The 16,907-nt window shown below is 43.8% G+C and overlaps 1 protein-coding gene across 1 annotated transcript in view; it reads left to right on the plus strand.

The window, feature by feature from the left end:
- Positions 1-16,907, plus strand: part of TRAF5 (TNF receptor associated factor 5) — a 37,584-nt gene that overhangs the window by 17,747 nt on the left and 2,930 nt on the right. Inside the window, exons 2-9 of the mRNA XM_006198740.4 lie at positions 4,799-5,017; positions 5,953-6,010; positions 7,912-8,013; positions 10,329-10,493; positions 11,125-11,202; positions 11,551-11,625; positions 14,111-14,203; positions 16,386-16,526. Of these exons, the coding sequence (XP_006198802.1) occupies positions 4,800-5,017; positions 5,953-6,010; positions 7,912-8,013; positions 10,329-10,493; positions 11,125-11,202; positions 11,551-11,625; positions 14,111-14,203; positions 16,386-16,526 (930 nt within the window). The 5' untranslated portion in view covers position 4,799. The remainder of the gene's footprint in view (positions 1-4,798; positions 5,018-5,952; positions 6,011-7,911; positions 8,014-10,328; positions 10,494-11,124; positions 11,203-11,550; positions 11,626-14,110; positions 14,204-16,385; positions 16,527-16,907) is intronic.

Here is a 16,907-nt window from a genome sequence, read left to right on the forward strand (position 1 = left end):
CCCAACCCAGGACTTGTCCATGCTGAGTCTGTGCAGGGATGAGCAGACTAGGAGCTGTGGGGGCGTCTTCCCACGGTGTCACACCTGGTGAGTGGCAGACCAGAGGTGGAGCCCAGGTCTCTGGCCCCGTGCCCATTTCACTCTGAGATTTGATCTGTGATCACCGGTAGCTACCAAGAATCAGAGCTTGAAAACCTTGGAGACTGGTCCTGGGCTTAGGTCTTATGTTGTAGAACACAATAAAAGCATTCCTGAGTTTTCCAAGCCTTTATTAATCTAAACAAGATGTTGAGGGTCTGTGGAAATAGTGTGGACAGACCAGAACCTTCCTTTTTTGTTAAACCTGAGACTGAATTCTGCTAGATATGTGTCCTTTTTATTGTAACTAAAAGCCAAACTCATGCTGCTTCAGAATGTTAGATTCTTTATTCTATGTTCCCCCAAAATGAATCAGAAGAAATACTGTAAGTAAAGAAGAAAGTGGGGCTGGGTTGAGGGCCGACATCTACCAGATATTAAAGCACATGACAAAGCTGCTCAGAGAAAGAAAGGAAGGAAGGGAGGGAGGGATGAAGAGAGGGGGGAAGAAAGGAAATAATTTAAATCGTGACTTCACAGCTTTTCTTTGGAATTTCTAGAAAATTCTTGAGGAAAAATGCATCAATTTATGAGGCTTAAAAGTGGCATTTTTAGGAAAGAAACTCAATGAGAGTTCTTAGGGAGCAGATGGGATATGATTTTCTGTTGTGTTTTTTGGTTTGAGTTAATAATTCTTCAGTGGGAGGACCATTGTAATTCCACCAACGGCAGGAGTAAGGTACTATTTAATGCAGTAAGGAGAGATACAAGCTCTGATGGTAATTTTGATGATTTTTTTTCTTATTTATAAGAACTGAAAGCTTTCGTTGTTCCTGTTACATAAGCTATTATTCCCAGAGGGGAAAGATTTTAATATAATGGAGCTGTTACTCATTTCCACTAAATAAGTGCCTGGGAATGACAGAGTACCAGCTGGAAATGTTGAATTACTTAGAGAAATGTATTTGTTAGACAAAGAAACATTCACTCTTGTAGTTCTATTATTAAGACTCTCTAATGTCAGTGAAGACTATGCATTGATTCCATTTTCAGAGCTGAGTTACAGGCCTAAAGCAGCTTCAGAGGAAGGGGGCAGACCTTGCCCTGGGAGACCTCTCTGCTTGGTTTCTGTAGAACACCGCCCTGAAACATCTCAAGTCAGTATTGTATAGCAGAATATAAGTGCTTTTTTTTAACGTCTAATGAGATAAGACCTTGATTACGTAAAAACAAATATTTGACAAGACCAGAGATTGAAGAATGAACGAGGGTGGTGGATGACTTCAGCATGCTGACTAGGGCCAGGCAAGACACAGTGGTAAGGAGAGTGTGGACGGGGCGTCCAGTCCTCTGCTGGCTGTGCAGCAAGGGTAGGGAGGGTCTCTGTGAAGGTCACACACGTGCTGGGTCCTGCTGGCACAAAGGCTGACAAGACGTAGGCCCACCTGGTGGCCTGATGGAGCAGCGATTCCCCAAGAGACTCGCTCCAAACCGGGACACAGGATTCCTACAGCCAATGGGCTTCTACGTCGTTCAGGGATGTTCAGGCACAGAATCGGCAAATTTTGCAAACTGGAGCTTTTCCCCAAGGAGAGCATAATTGTTAAACACTTACCACCACACCACTGCCTGGGGCTCTCTGAGACCCTTTCAGGGGATCTGCCTGGGCAAATCTATCTTCATAATAATACTAAGATACCATTTTCCATTTTTACTCTCCTTTCATGAGTGCACTGTGATGTTTTCCAGAAGCTGTGTGACATGTGATACTGCAACAGACTGAATGCAGGAGTAGGTAGGAGAATCCAGCTAACTTCTCTTAAGCCCAGAGATGTGCAAAAATGTTAAAAAAAAAAAAAAGCACCTTTCTCACTGATTTTTTTCTTTTGGAAAATGATTATTTTTTATAAAAATATAACATATAGTTGGCTCATTATTATCTTAAAGTGAACTAATAAATGTTTTAAAATTCCTCAATTTTCATCTCAAATATGATAAACATTAATAAATATAACCCACATAAACAAAACTCTTTGGGTTCCTCAGGTTTTTTTGAATATGTTATTTTTAGAAGTAGTTTTCAGTTCACAGCAAAATTGAGCAGAAGGCAGAGAAAGATGGACAGACACAGATGAGTGCATTAAATCCCTGTGTTGGGAAAGAAGATAGAATGTAATGGAGGGGACCCGAACTGAGTTTTGGGCATCCTGCCGCCTTGCTCTGGGTGTTAAACATGCTGCTGCTTCAGGGTACATCCCTGAGTGTCCAAATTTAGATGCTATGAGGCACAGACATGAGCCTGGTCTCGTGAAAGAACCCTGTAGTGGCAAAGGACATGAACTGTCCACCTCCCTTGGGCCAAGGAAACACAGGGCAGATTAGGGCAATTTGGAATTGGTTCTCGCACTTCTCTGAGAGAGAGGCGAGTCTTGGTTATTAGGTTGTGTGTGTAAATCAAGTGCTGTGACCCTTTATCTTCATAATTAAGACTTATGTTGAGGGGAGAGTATAGCTTGGTGACAGAGTGCATGCTTAGCATGCATGAGGTCCTAGGTTCAATCCCTAGTACCTTCAGGAAAAAACAATAAATAAAATTTTTAAAAACAAAAAAACTTTGTTGAATCCCAAGAGTAAACCATATTTAAGGGGGAACAAGCACATCTTGTGCTGCTCACCCACCACCCTTGAAGTTCTGCAGGAAACACATGCAAGAGAGGAAAAGGTGGGGCTTTTGTCTCAACCCCCAGGATAAAGAAAAAAAAAATTCGCTGGTCTACTGGGCCCCTCCAGAGAGAAAGCATTATTTGTTGAAAGAAGCCGGTTGCTTTCTCTGCTCCATTCAGCCAGGCCACACCCCTGACTCAGACCACACGGGCAGTAAGAGAGGCCAGCAGCTGACCTGGGCAGAGCTGAGAGTTGAATGTGGCCGCCCATCTTTCACCTACATGGTCAAGCCACGCAGCTGCCCCAGGCCCAGTTGACCCAGTCAGCAGCAGGAGACTCATGAGGGATCTCAAAAACAAGCCAAAGCAAGCAAGTCTGTAGGCCACGCCTTCCTGTACCACAGACACGTGGAAGGATGTCACCCCCATGGACCACCCCGATGGCCTCTCATCCTTTGGCCATTTGCCAGACATTGGAAGCACCACTCCTGGCCCTGAGCCAGAAGCAGCAGCATGCCTGCAGGGGAGGCAGGGCTGTTGTTAATCTGGGGACCTACTGGTGGGGATCCTGGGCGTCCTTAAAGGTCCAGATGTCAAGTGTGTGTGCTGTTTGATAGAGAAAAGGTCTAGAGTTTTCATCAAATTTTCAAAGACGGGGAAGTCCTCGCTCAAAGAAGGTTAAGAATCACTGTCTTAGAGGCCAGCACTACTTATAGCTGCTCTGTTGAGGGTTTTGAAAAAAGTCCATTTAGTAACATTAATTCAAGAAAAAGCTGAGTTGTTCTCCATACTGGCTTAATGCTGAGGGCTGGAAACGCAACAGTGAGCATGACCCGATGCTATCTGTGTGTCACTGAGGAGCCTAGATATAAATAAAATAATCACAAATGTGTGTCCTATCTCAAATCAAGTATTGCTATGAAGGAAAGGAACCTGGTTCTATGACAGATATAGCAGTGGATGAACAGTTTTTTGTTTTTGTATATTTATTTTTAAACAGGTAATATATTTACATTCAAAAAATTCAAAAGCATTATGTAGTCAAAAATCCACCCCCATGCCTACCTTTATCCCACAGCCACTCCCTGCAAGCCATGAGTGTTTTACAGACTGATAGATAGATCTCCTGCTGTTAGACCAGGGGTAGAAGAGAAAATTTACCTGAAAATATGAAGCTTGAAATGAAACTTGAAGCATGAATGTGAGTTAACTAAATGAAGAGGACTGGAAACAAAGAGGGGAGGCACAGAGGCAACAGTTTGTGCAAAGACCCTGTGGTAGGAAACAGCGTGATGTATTAGAAGAACTAAAAGAAAGCCTGTGTAACTGGAGTGCAGAGGGCAAGGGGAGGGGTGGTACAGGGTGCTGCTGGGTGGGGAGGGCGAGGATGCCTCCCTGCAGCCTGCTTAGCACTATGGACTTTTCCCTAAGAGCCCTGGGAAGCCACTGAATGATGAGGGGAGATGACCTTCCATCATACTTGTATTTTGAACATTTCACCCTGGCTATAGTATGGAGAACGGACTGGAAGGGAAAGCAGTTAATGGGCTTTTATTTAGCTCAGGTGAGATATGGTGTGGCTTGGTGACAGTGATGTAGCTGTTTATTTTGTGAGAAGTGTATTGGTGTGCAAGGTTCTTGCTCCCCAAAAATGTTAACAAAACATTTGTTTTGATTCTCTCCACTGAGTGGGATAAAAATCCCCAGCAAGTGTTTACTCAGAATGTAGTTAACACCTGGTTATATTTTGTCCAAGCATGTGGCCACACTGACAGGATAATTTAGCATCCTATAAGAGGTTAATTGATGAAGGGCTGAGGTCTCATAGAACCTTGCTTGAAGTCACTGGTTCAGCCCCACCCCATCCGAGCACCCCAAAGACACCTCTCCTCTGCAGCAGCCCTCCAGTGGCAGGAGGGTGTTATTGTTACAGGGTCATAACAGAATGACCACGTGGGTGACGTTCACTAATTAGGAAACAGATAATTAAAACACCTTATGGGTGTAGTGGTTTCGGTGTCCGTACACCTAAATTTCCTTCTCTTCTGATCCCCCAGAATGGCTTATTCAGAGGAGCAAGGAGGCGTCCCCTGTGGTTTCATCCGCCAGAACTCCGGCAACTCCATTTCCTTGGACTTTGAGCCTGACACGGAGTACCAGTTCGTGGAGCAATTAGAAGAGCGCTACAAATGCGCCTTCTGCCGCTCGGTGCTGCACAACCCCCACCAGACGGGCTGTGGGCATCGCTTCTGTCAGCACTGCATCCTGTCCCTGAGGTGAGTGGGCAGGACGGCTGCTCCACTGCAGCCGTGGTGTCGGGAATCATCGCTGTGGTTGGCCACAGAACCATGAATGTGAGGAGGGGCTCTCCCAGGGCTCTTCCCTGGGAGCCTGAGGAGTGATCTTCATCTTTTCCGCTCTCTCAGTGATAGTCACCTTTTCTTAAAACTCAGCCCACATCTGTTTGAACCCAGGTGCATGGTCTGTGCGGGGAAGGGAGGACCTGCATCTTAGGGAGGATCTTTGCTGTAGGCACCTTGACTTTTCCTTGCCTTAAGGCGGAGATGCTGTCGCATCCAGAAGGCTCCTTGCTGCCGTGGATGCTGTCTGCTCCTGGGCAGCTGTAAACCTGGGTCATGCCATTTTGTGGGTGGAGACCAGGAGAGACGTGGAAGCAGGCTTCGGGGGCTTATCCAGGGGCACTAGGGAAGTTGTACTCCACCAATCTTGGAAAGGGAGTTATTACAGCACGTTATCATTCATTCCTGGGTTCTTCATTGAGCACCTGTGTTCCAGGCACCTTGCTAAACTAAGCTCTGATGTACGGAGGTGAAGAGCTAGAGGTCCGATGTGAAACAGGACCGTCCAGAATCTTCCGTTCTTGTGAAGGGGACAGGTTGTGGTACAGTGTGATAAGTGTAGGACTGCCCTGGGAGCGTTGGCAGAGGACGTTTGACTCTATCTAGGGGACTCGCTCTTCGACTTGCATCTTGGAGGATGGAAGGGAGTTTCTCAGGTGGACGGGGGAGGTGCTGAAATTGGGGTGCTGAAGGCCCTTCTGGAAGGAGGGAACAGCATGAGCAAAGACAGAGCCTGGCCTGCTCAGGGGGAACTTCAAGAGGTCAAGCGTGGCTGAAGTGCTGGGGCTGCTCTCGGATGGGCTGTTGAGGTCAACCTTTAATTCTGGCTTCATTTTTATTTTTCTTTCCAGAGAATTAAACGCAGTCCCACTCTGCCCTGTAGATAAGGAGGTTATTAGACCTCAGGAGGTAAGACAATCACTGCTTTGGTTTAGCAGCTCTCTGGGTGATGGAGTGGCCAGTGTCCTGGGTTGAACTGGACAGAGAGGTTGGAGCAGGAGAGCAGGAGGGGGACCGTCCTCAGAGTCCGTGTTTCTTCTCCCAGTTCCTCATTACCTTCTTCTATACTAACTCGTTACAATGAGTTGCTTGCAGAAATGAAACATCCCATGTCCTGGAATTCACTTTCCCATCTGTTTAATCTCAGAATCTTTCTTTTATTATTATTATGTCTAACAGTAGCTTTATTGAGATCTAATGCACATGCCATAAAATTTGCCTTTAAAGTGTACAAGTCTTTTGGGTATGTGCCTAGGAGTGGAATTACTGGGTCACGTGGTAACTCCATGTTTAACATTCTAAGGAATGTTTTCCAAAGCAGCTGCACCATTTTACATTCCTACCAGCAAGGTATGAGAGTTCTAATTTCTCCAGATCCTTGCCAAAATTTGATGTTGTCCATCTTTTTGATTATAGCCTTTTTAGGAGGTATGAAAAGGTATCTCACGGTTTTGATTTGCATTTCTCTGATGATTAGTGACGTTAGGATTTTTCCATGTCCTTGGCCATTTGTCTATCTTTTTTTGTAGAAATTCCTATTCAAAACCTTTGCCCATTGTTTTAAGTGGATGATTTATCTTTTATTGTTGAGTTCTAGGAGTTCTTCATATATTTTGGATGTGTCTCTTAACAGATGTATGATTTGCAAACATTTTTCTCCCATTCCGTGGTTGTCTTTTCCCTTCCTTGATAGTGTCCTTTGAAGCACAGATTTTTCATTTTTAGGAAGTCTTACTTACCTTTTGTTCATTTGTTTTGATCACCTGTTCTTTTAGTGTTGAATTTAAGAAACCATTACCTGACCCATGGTTGTGAAGATTCTCTCCCTTAAAACTTCCTTTTAATCTCAGTTTTCTTCCTTCAAAATTTTGTTACAGGACGTTCAAGCATCACCTCCTCCAGGAAGTTCCCTGAGTGCCTAGTCTGATGTCCATGCTCCCTTTCTATGCTCTTATGAGACATTTTTCAAATTCCTAGCAGAGGACAGTGCTGTCCTTGTGTCTGCCTCACCCGCCAGGCCAGGGGTGGGCACTTTAAAAACATGGGATTTGTTGGGACACATCCAGCCCACCACTTGTCTTTGTATGGCCAGTGAGCTAAGCATGGTTTTTATATTATTAAATCATTGAAAACAATCAAAAGAAGGGTACATAGGAACCCTGTACTACCTTCGCAACTTCTTGTGAGTCTTTATTTCAAAATAAAAATTTGTTTTATAAATCAAAAGAAGAATAATGTTTGGGACATGTGAGAATTATATGAAATTCACATTTCAGTGTCCATGAATAACGTTGTATTTAAGTATTGTGTATGGCAGATTTGAATAGTTGTAACAGAGAACTATGTGGCTGCAACGTGGCTGGCAAAGCTGAAAATATTTACTGTCTGACCCTTTATAGAGAAAGTTTGCCAACCCCTGGCTTGTGCTTAAATACAAGGCAGCATGGCTTCGGTGACACTACCTGATGACTAATACATTTACCCTGGGACAGGAAGCTGAAAGCATCACCCTCAGCCACAGCCCCACCTCCTGACCTTTGCACATGTGGGGTCAAGTTCATGAGATTCTTCTAGCTTCAGCCTCCTACACTAGGCATTCAATTACCTGGCTTGTATGTTTGGTGGCCTGTCAGATGTAGCTGAGCCAGCCTTTTCCTTTATGGTGGTGTAGCTGATATTTATTTCCATTCCAACCACTGACTGGAAGTTTCCATCTGACTTCTGAAATGTACTTGAAGATCAATTTAATAATAGCTTCATTCACTTTGCTCTAAAGCTTTGAAGTAAGACCTATTATGTTTATCTTTTAGGTGTTTAAAGACAATTGCTGCAAAAGGGAAGTCCTCAATTTATATGTATTTTGCAAAAATGCTCCTGGATGTAATGCCAAGATTATTCTGGGACGATACCAGGTTGGTATTACCCATGAACAATATTTGCCTTTGCCATTTTTCCACTGCATGTGTTGAACACCCTTTACGTGACAGTTACGGGGCTAAGCATGGTAAGGGGATGTCATTGGGTTACCCTCAGAGAATTCCTGTCTAGCAATACAGTTGGCTACAGTGCGGCCCACCAAGGGCTAAGGTGTGAGTCAAGAGGTGCATTCTGTGTGGGGCACACGCAGGACACGCCGTGTGTGCTAGACCTTAAATTGTGGGTTAGGGATCATTGATCCATAAGAGGAGATGTGGGACATGCTGGGCAAAAGGAACAGTCAAGCAAGGTCATGTCATTTTTTGGAAAACTGTGAAGGATCTGGGGTCCCTAGGGTGGGAGCCAGGGCATGACTGCAGAATGACACGATCGTAAGGGTCCCGGCCCCGAAGCATTTGCAGGTGTTGGGTGAGTGTTTCCCAGCCGCTGTGGGCTTCTTAGAGGCCGTGATCTAAGGCGGGTAGCAAGCACTGGTACGAGATGCAAACAAACGAGGTGAAAAGGAGGTGGAAGGGAGTCGAGTTCCTTTCAGATGAAACTGCCCTACCTTGTTACTGTGAAGCAGGGAGTGTGGCTCTTCCGTAGCAGGCCCCTGTCAGTTTCGATCATACTACGAATGAACATGAGGCCGGCATCTCTAGCTTCCAGGGAACTGCGTGGAGGCTGTGCAATTTCCCCCTCCCACCCACACATTTTGGAATGTATTTCAGGTGATTCAGCCTTTTCCCCATCCTGCCTCCAACCCCCCAGGCACCAAGCTCATAAATGTTCGTGAATGATTTCTTTGGAAGTTCATGGAACATTTTTGTGATTTCCTAAGACAGTCCCTCCCCACTTGTTCTGATAGTCAGGTCCTAGAGCAGGGCCTCTTCACCTGCTTTGTTGTCACCGAGCCCGAAAAGGAAATGAGGCTCAAATGGATCATGGACCAGCTTTAGTGACCAGATCATCAGCTTCTACAGAACAGTGGCTGGTTTCTTCTCTTCACCCGTTTCTTTCGTATTTTCATTCCCTGTTCTCTGCCACTTTGCGTGGTAAGGCGAGAGATCTCAGAGGTAGCAGAGTCTTAATGAATGCTGACAGTTTTGGTGAGAGCTGAGGGGTAGCATCCATGAATTTTGGAGAAGATGTAGATTTCAGTTGTCACTATGTGTCTCTTATTACTAGACGCCAAGGAGAATAGCTGTAAGTATTTACCTCCTATGGGAAAACTGTGCTGTTTTTTTTCCCTTCAGAGAAGGGAGTCAGCAAACTTTTTCTGCCAGGAGCCAGATAGTAAATATTTGCGGCTTCGCTGGCCCTCCCACGTCTGTTGCAGCTGCTCAGCTCTGCCATTTCAGGGGAAAAGTGGCCGAAAGCAGCTGTAGCTAGTATGTGAACAAATAGAAATAGCCGAGCTCTTCTCAATAAATCTTTACTCACAGAAGCAAGTATCAGGCCAGATTCGGCCCAAGGGCGGAAGCTTGCCAACCTCATTTTAAAGGATCTTGCAGAAGGACGTGCTCAGTAGGATTTTGATGACTTGTCAGCATCACAGTAACCCGCAGCGTTATCCAAAGATTTTGTTAAGACATGCCTGCTTTTTAAAAATCTGTAACATGAAGAACACTGGACTGAACACTGTGCTTGTCATCATTCTCTGATATTCTAGTTAAGAATATTTCCCGACTTTACAAGGCTGACCATCCCCCACTGCTCCTGGGCCTGTGGTCCTGTGTTCCTCCACCTCCTTTTCTGCTTCGGAACAGCTTCCTCTCCTTCCCTTTTCTTCCTTTGGTCCTTCCCCTTCCTTGACTGACTCAGGATGTGGCTGGCTCTTCTTGCTCTCTGTTCCAGGCTTTTACCACCTGCTGTGCAGTCCTTGCTGCTGGGGGTGGGGATGGAGGGTGCCCAAAAGAAATATAGAAATGTCGTTGAAGAACTGGTAAATTAATACGCAAGCCCAAGGGAGATATTCAAGGACTAGCCTGAGGATACAGGCAGGTTATTCGAGCATCTAAGATAAACTCGGCATTCCTCCTTCCTCACCCGTCTTCCCCTATCCTCCAAACAAGGCTGGCTTTCATAGCCTCAGCTTGGTTTGGGCAGCCCTCTCTGTGCCTTGTCCTCAGCAGAAGCAGGGGGGCAGCCCTGGGGACCCCACAGGCAGAGGATGTCTGCCCAGCCCTTGCAGTCCTCCCTCCTGCTGCCCCAAGTGTCCCCCCTCCCTCACTAGGCCTTGCAGCCGGCTGCCCCATCCCCCACTGCCCTGACTGATGGGTCCCCACCGGCCTGTTGTGATCTGTTCCAGGACCACCTTCAGCAGTGCTTATTTCAAGCTGTGCAGTGTTCTAATGAGAACTGTCGGGAGCCAGTCCTTCGCAAAGATCTGAAAGAGCATTTGAGCGCATACTGCCCGTTTCGAGAGGAAAAATGCCTTTATTGCAAAAAGGACGTGGTAGTCATCAATCTGAAGGTAAAAGAAAAGAAGAAAAAAATCCAAAACTCCTCTTGATGGGACTAAATTCTGCCTGCGTGGCCACAGTGAATCAGATGGGATGCCAGAAGCACTTTTCTGGATTTATTCTTGTACAGAAATAGACCTAAAGAATAACTTTATCTGAGGGTTCTGTAAAAGGCTAAATACCTTCTTGCTGGTAGGACTCTATTCATTTATCATTAGCAAAAATATTGTTTTTGCTAAATGTGAGTGTGCCCACAGTGATACTAGGGGGGTGACCAACGCTGTCTGTCCTCAGGATGCTGTGACCTAATTGGAGAGGAAGGATGCAGACAGAAGAAGAGGGCGTGGGGTACCTTTCACATGCGTCAAAGGAGCCATGCCAGGAACTCCCACAGTCTATCCCGTCAGTCCCGCGCCCTCTGACCTTCTTTGAAACAATAGGAACGTAGAATTGAACTGAATTGATTTACACCAAGAAAGCAGCCATCCAGAATCCTTTTTGGAATTAGGCCATACCTTCCTGTAGAGGGTAAACCACATAGCACAGATCCCCAAAGCGACACATGTGTGCACACTCCACGGCCATAGAGGGAACCTTTGGAAGCGAGATTGACTTTGTCTCAGCCCACTCTCTCTGTTCCAGAATCATGAGGAAAACTTGTGTCCCAAGTACCCGGTCTCTTGTCCCAACAAGTGTTTGCAGATTATTCCGAGAACTGAGGTAACTCTAAATAATTCTCTCAGTAGATTGTATGTAAGATAACGTTTTAGTAATCATCGTAGTGTGTGTTTGATAAAATCCCAAAGGCAGGGGCCCAAGGCTTAAATGATCCTCTTGATAACCATGTTTCTGTTTTCCCTTCCCCTTCCCCTGAGAATTCTGTTTTCACCTTAGCCCTCCCTCCCCTCAGCCTCAGTGTGGCTTTTTGCCTTCTGTTTCCTCCCTTCTCCCCAAGTGTCCCCCCTCCCTCACTAGGCCTTGCAGCCGGCTGCCCTGCTTGCTGCAGTGACACCACGTAGCAGCAGAGCCGGTGGTGAATCTCTATAGCAGAGGCTGTCCATTTCGCAGGTGGATGAACACCTTGCTGTGTGTCCTGAAGCTGATCAAGACTGTCCTTTTAAGCACTATGGCTGCTCTGTTAAGGTATGGACTAACTGTGTCTGTCTACACTCAACTGTATCATTTGTTTGTCGAGTTTATTTTACTCTGATTCCATTCGTGGTGCAGAAGGACATTTGCTTCTGAGAAACTTCAAGATCAGCATTGAATTAGTCAGGGTTCTCCAGAGAAACAGAACAAATAATCTATAAATACGCATACACACACACATCTATTTATACACATATCTAGATAGATATGTGTCCAGTTACCTCAACCAACAGATGAAGTAACTATGCTCAAAGAAATTGTGATATGTTTGTAACTTGTAAGTGGAAGAATTTAATCTTAGATAGATAGATAGATAGATAGTTAATTTATAATACCTAATACCAACTTTTTTGAGGTTTGGCTATGTCTATGATAATAAAACATGACCCCGCACTTTGACCTTGTAATTCTACTGCTAGGAATTTATTTCACAGATATCCTTTCATAAGTGTGTGGTGATTACACACATATACAAGCACACGTGCACACAAAAATATTTACAGTAGTCCCATCTTGTCCATGGGGGTTACATTTGAAGACCCCCCCCGTGGATGCCTGAAACCCTGGCTGGTACCACACTCTATATACTATGTTTTTTTCTATTCATACATACTTATGAGAAAGTTCAGTTTACAAATTAGGCACAGTAAGAGAGCATCTGACTTGCCAGCATCATTTAGGGCCATTATTGAATAAAATAAGGGTTGCTTGAACACAAGCACTGAAATACCACAACAGTTTATCTGGTCACGTAGACGGCTAAGTGACTACTGGGTGGGGACAGTCTATGGCCTGGATACCTAGACAACGGGATGACATCTGAGAAAGTGTGGGTGCCAGGGCCCTGAGGGAGTGGGGGAGGTCACTGGACCACAGGACAGAGCAGGACAGGGCAGGACGGCAGGACGGACGTTCATCACAGTATTCAGAATGGATTTGGGACTTATGAAATTGTTCATTTCTGAAATTTTCTATTTAATATTTTCAGACTATGATTGACCACAGGTAACTGAAACCACAGAAAGTGAAACTGTGGATAAGTGGGGACTACTGTATATAGCAAACAAAAAACAAAAACCACAAAAAAATGAAAAACAACCCAAGTCCATCACTAAAGTACTGAGTATATAATTATGTGTTCATATTTTGGAATACTATGCACCTGATAAAAATAATGAGGTGTATATATTTTTAAAATTAAATACAGTGTGATCTCACTATGTTAAAAATGTATATATATCTTCACTGACTCTGGTGAGTGAGACTAGGGAATTGGGTGTGGGAATGGAGAGAAGGGAGCTTTTTTTACTTTTCATTTTATATCATTTTGTATTGTTTGACCTAAGAATGTATTTCTCTTATTTTAAAAAACTCTTTGAAAAAAGGTGTATTGTAAGAAACCTTTTAAAAATGTCAGTGAAGAGTCCATAAATTTGTCATATATCAAACCACTGATTGTCTTGGCTACAAAAAGGATAGGGTTTCCCTTTTTCATGCATGAAATTCAGAATTGCTTTCCAGCTTGGAAAGGAATCTTCTCGACAAGTAGGCCCAGACTCCCAGTTGGGTTGTATTCTAGGACTTACCTTAGGACCAGAGCTAGGGATGGCTGGGGGCGTTGTTCTCTGGAAGAGGGGCCAACACTAAACTGAAGGGCTACTGATGATAAATGTTTGCTTGGAGTCTGTGGACCACCCATAACGTTGCTTGGGCTAGTGATATACGCAGTCTGTAATGAAATATTTTAATGATCAGGGAAGAAATAATTTCTTCTTGCAAACATATAATCTGATTTTGTGGGTAACAAATTGGCATGGACTGAAATTACAATTAGGTTGCATACCGTCTGCCCCTGATAGCAGGACAGTGATTAAAGGCAGTAGAGGAGTGGGCTTCATAGGAGAGAGAACTAACAGATGCTTAAAACTGACCTGGACTCCAGTCAGACTGGGATTTCAAAATGTAGAATAGATAAACAAGATTATACTGTATAGCACAAGGAAATATATACAAGATCTTATGGTAGCTCACAGAGAAAAAAATGTGACAATAAATATATATATGTTCATGTATAACTGAAAAATTGTGCTCTACACTGGAATTTGACACAACATTGTGAAATGATTATAACTCAATAAAAAATGTAGAAAAAAAACTGACCTGGAGATAACTCACCAAGGAGATGGGTTTTATATGGGAATCATTGAGAAATGATAATAACTACCCTTAACCCACAGTCATATGCTCCCGGGGCAAGGAAGGAGATCAGCGCTGAGAATTTCGATAGTGGCCTGACTCTGTCAGTGTCTCAGGGGTACTGTAGAATCCTAGAGCTGGGAAAGGGACACAGGAGGGTCATTCTCCCTGCAACCCATCTTGAGACAAGTAAGCAAAGTTCTGCTTTAGCAGAATATCCCAGCCCCCTCCCCATTTTTAGAGCCTTTCAACAACCTGACTTATTTTTCTCTTTGTATTAAAGGATAAACGGGGGAACCTGCAGGAGCATGAACAGTCAGCCTTACGGGACCACATGCTTCTGGTTTTAGAAAAGAACTTCCAATTAGAAGAACAGGTAAATATTCCAGGGCCCAAGTATAAAGAGCGGCAACAGAATTGCTGGGATTTGTCCTTGTTGGTATTTTTACATTCTCCTCTGCTTCAGTATGTCAACTAGAGGAAGATGTTTTTCTACCAGTGGCCAGACTCATAGGATTATAGAGCATTAGAACTGGAAAGTGCCTTTGAGATCTTTGGGTCCTATCAGCTCAACCAACAGATGAAGTAACTAAGCTCAAAGAAATTGTGATATGTTTATAACTTGTAAGTGGCAGAATTTAATCTCAAACCCATGTCCCCTGATTCTCAGTCCAGTGCTCCCCGTGATATATCAGCCAGCCTCTCTGCAGCCTATCCACACACCTTTTGGTTATTACCTGGCACCTAATAGGTACCGAGTAGGTGTTTGGCATTTTTCAATGAAATCAGTAATTATCATGAAACAACATTTGACTCTGTGCTAGCTACTATGAGTTTTATATATTTCGTAATAAGTCTTAACTTGTTCACTTTGTAACCTAATAAATACATACATACATTAATTATTTTACTGAATTGTGATGATCAAGTGAAATTATGTGTGCAAATGCCAGCCGTAGTCCCTGGAGTATTCATAGTGGACCTCAATAAATACTGATTCTATTGAGTAATTATTCTAAAAGTTCATTATTTTGTTAGGACATGTCAGAGGATCAGACTTTTCAAGCCCACATCTGCAGAGAGGAAGCTGAATTTTACTACTGCAGATTATTTTATGGTGTCTGATTTCATATTAAAGTAGGTATGTGAGTTCCAGGGACAGATCGTGGAGAAAATTTGAAAGACTGATTCAATTGTAACTGGTAGAAGGCATGCTGCCAAGAAACCACTTTCATATTCTTTCTGCAACATTTGCTTCATTCATTCATCCACTGATTCAACAATACCATCCATATGTCAGGTTCAAGGCTACTTGCAAGGGATACTGAGTGGAGGAAGACAGCATCTCCCCTTGAAGAGCTCACAAAATGTAAACAGATAAGATGCTGTGAGTCATGGACACGTGAGGAGGGTGCCCTGTGTCGAAGTACAGAGGCCTTAGCAGTTTGCTCTGTGGGAGTTGGGGAAGGCTTTTTAAGATAGCACATCTGAGCTGCATCTCGAAGGAAGAGAAGGATTCTCAGTGAAAATGTGGAAACAGGACATTGCAGAAGTGGAAAGTTTGTGCCAAGGCAGAGAGGCATGAGAGAAGTTTAAGGAACTGGGGTTTGGGGGCTGAGAGACACCGAGTGTGAGACAGGGAAGTGGAGACTGGTATGTTTGGTCCAGACCTGCAGGGGCCTTCCACATAAGCAAAGGAGTTTCAAATACTCTACATTCAGTGATTTTTTTGTGTGATTTATTCATATTCTGCCCTATTTCAGAAAGAATTTAAGGGCCAAAGTTTGAACTAGTATTTACCAGTAATAAGGGGCTGATAGAGGCCAGTTAATTGTTTGGCTTTAAAAATAAGACAGCTGGTGGTAGTATGGAAGATGGATAGAGGGAGAGGCAAGAACAAGGACAGAGGGACCAGGCAGAAAGATGCTGCAATAAACTAGACAGGGTAGCAGAAGAGCCTGGAAATTGATGAGGGAGGGCTCAGGAGCCGGAATGCCTGAGTTCGAGACCTGGCTCCACACATGTGAGTTTGGAGAAGCTACTTACCCTCTCTCTTCCATATTTTCCTTATTCATAAAATGGAGTTTTAGTAAGGGTCAAATTATATACATAGGCTCTTAGCACAGTGCCTGGCACATAATGAGCAGTTCAGTATCGGGGTGGAAGCAAGATACTGGGTGTGGTGATGGTGAAGGTGAGTACCACAAAGTACCGACTGACATACCACATGAGATGTTGTTTAATAGGTGCAAACTGAATGAAAGAAGAGAACTAGTTCAGTAAATTTAGTCAAGTGATGCCACTATCATTAGATGAACTTTTAAAGTGGGTCACATATAGAAAAGGCTGATGAGAACTCTGTGGATTTTTTTGAAGCACCTGCAAACATTTTCTTAGGATTATATAGTAACCTACATGTAAGTATTTTCTGTAAATGTATGTGTATATTTTTCATAGAAATAATTTTTTTACTTGCAATATTTTCCTAGAATTATATTTAAATTATTTTAACTTGTATGCATGCCTTTAAATGACCTCATTCATATTCCTGTTATTAGATTTCTGACTTATATAAGAGCCTAGAACAAAAAGAAAGTAAAATCCAGCAGCTAGCAGGAACTGTAAAGAAATTCGAAAAGGAATTCAAGCAGTTTGCACAGTTGTTTGGCAAAAATGGAAGCTTCCTCTCAAATACCCAGGTGAGAGCTGGCCTTTCTAGTCAGAGCCAAGATTTAGCCTTCAACTGGCCGTGAGGGGTTTTCTTTTGACTTTTGCAATGGAAATAATTTCAAACATGCAAGAATAAGATGGTGCAAAGGACACCTGTATATTCGCCAGCCGGATTTGCCCACTGTCAGTATTTTGTCCTATTTGCTCCATTCATCCCCCTCCTCCTCCTTGTTCTTATTCCTCTGCCTTCTCTGTCCCTGTTCGTCTCTCCCTCCCTCTCTCCCTCTCTGTGTGGGTGTTCTTTCTGAACCCTTTGAGAATAAGCTGCCTATATTATGGCCCTTTCCCCCTAAATACTTCAGTGTGTATTTCCTAAGAATAAAGATCTTCTTTCACAGAACCCCAGTACA

The sequence above is a fragment of the Vicugna pacos genome, chromosome 23 (assembly GCF_048564905.1).
Source record: "Vicugna pacos chromosome 23, VicPac4, whole genome shotgun sequence".
Classification (NCBI taxonomy): Eukaryota; Metazoa; Chordata; class Mammalia; order Artiodactyla; family Camelidae; genus Vicugna; species Vicugna pacos.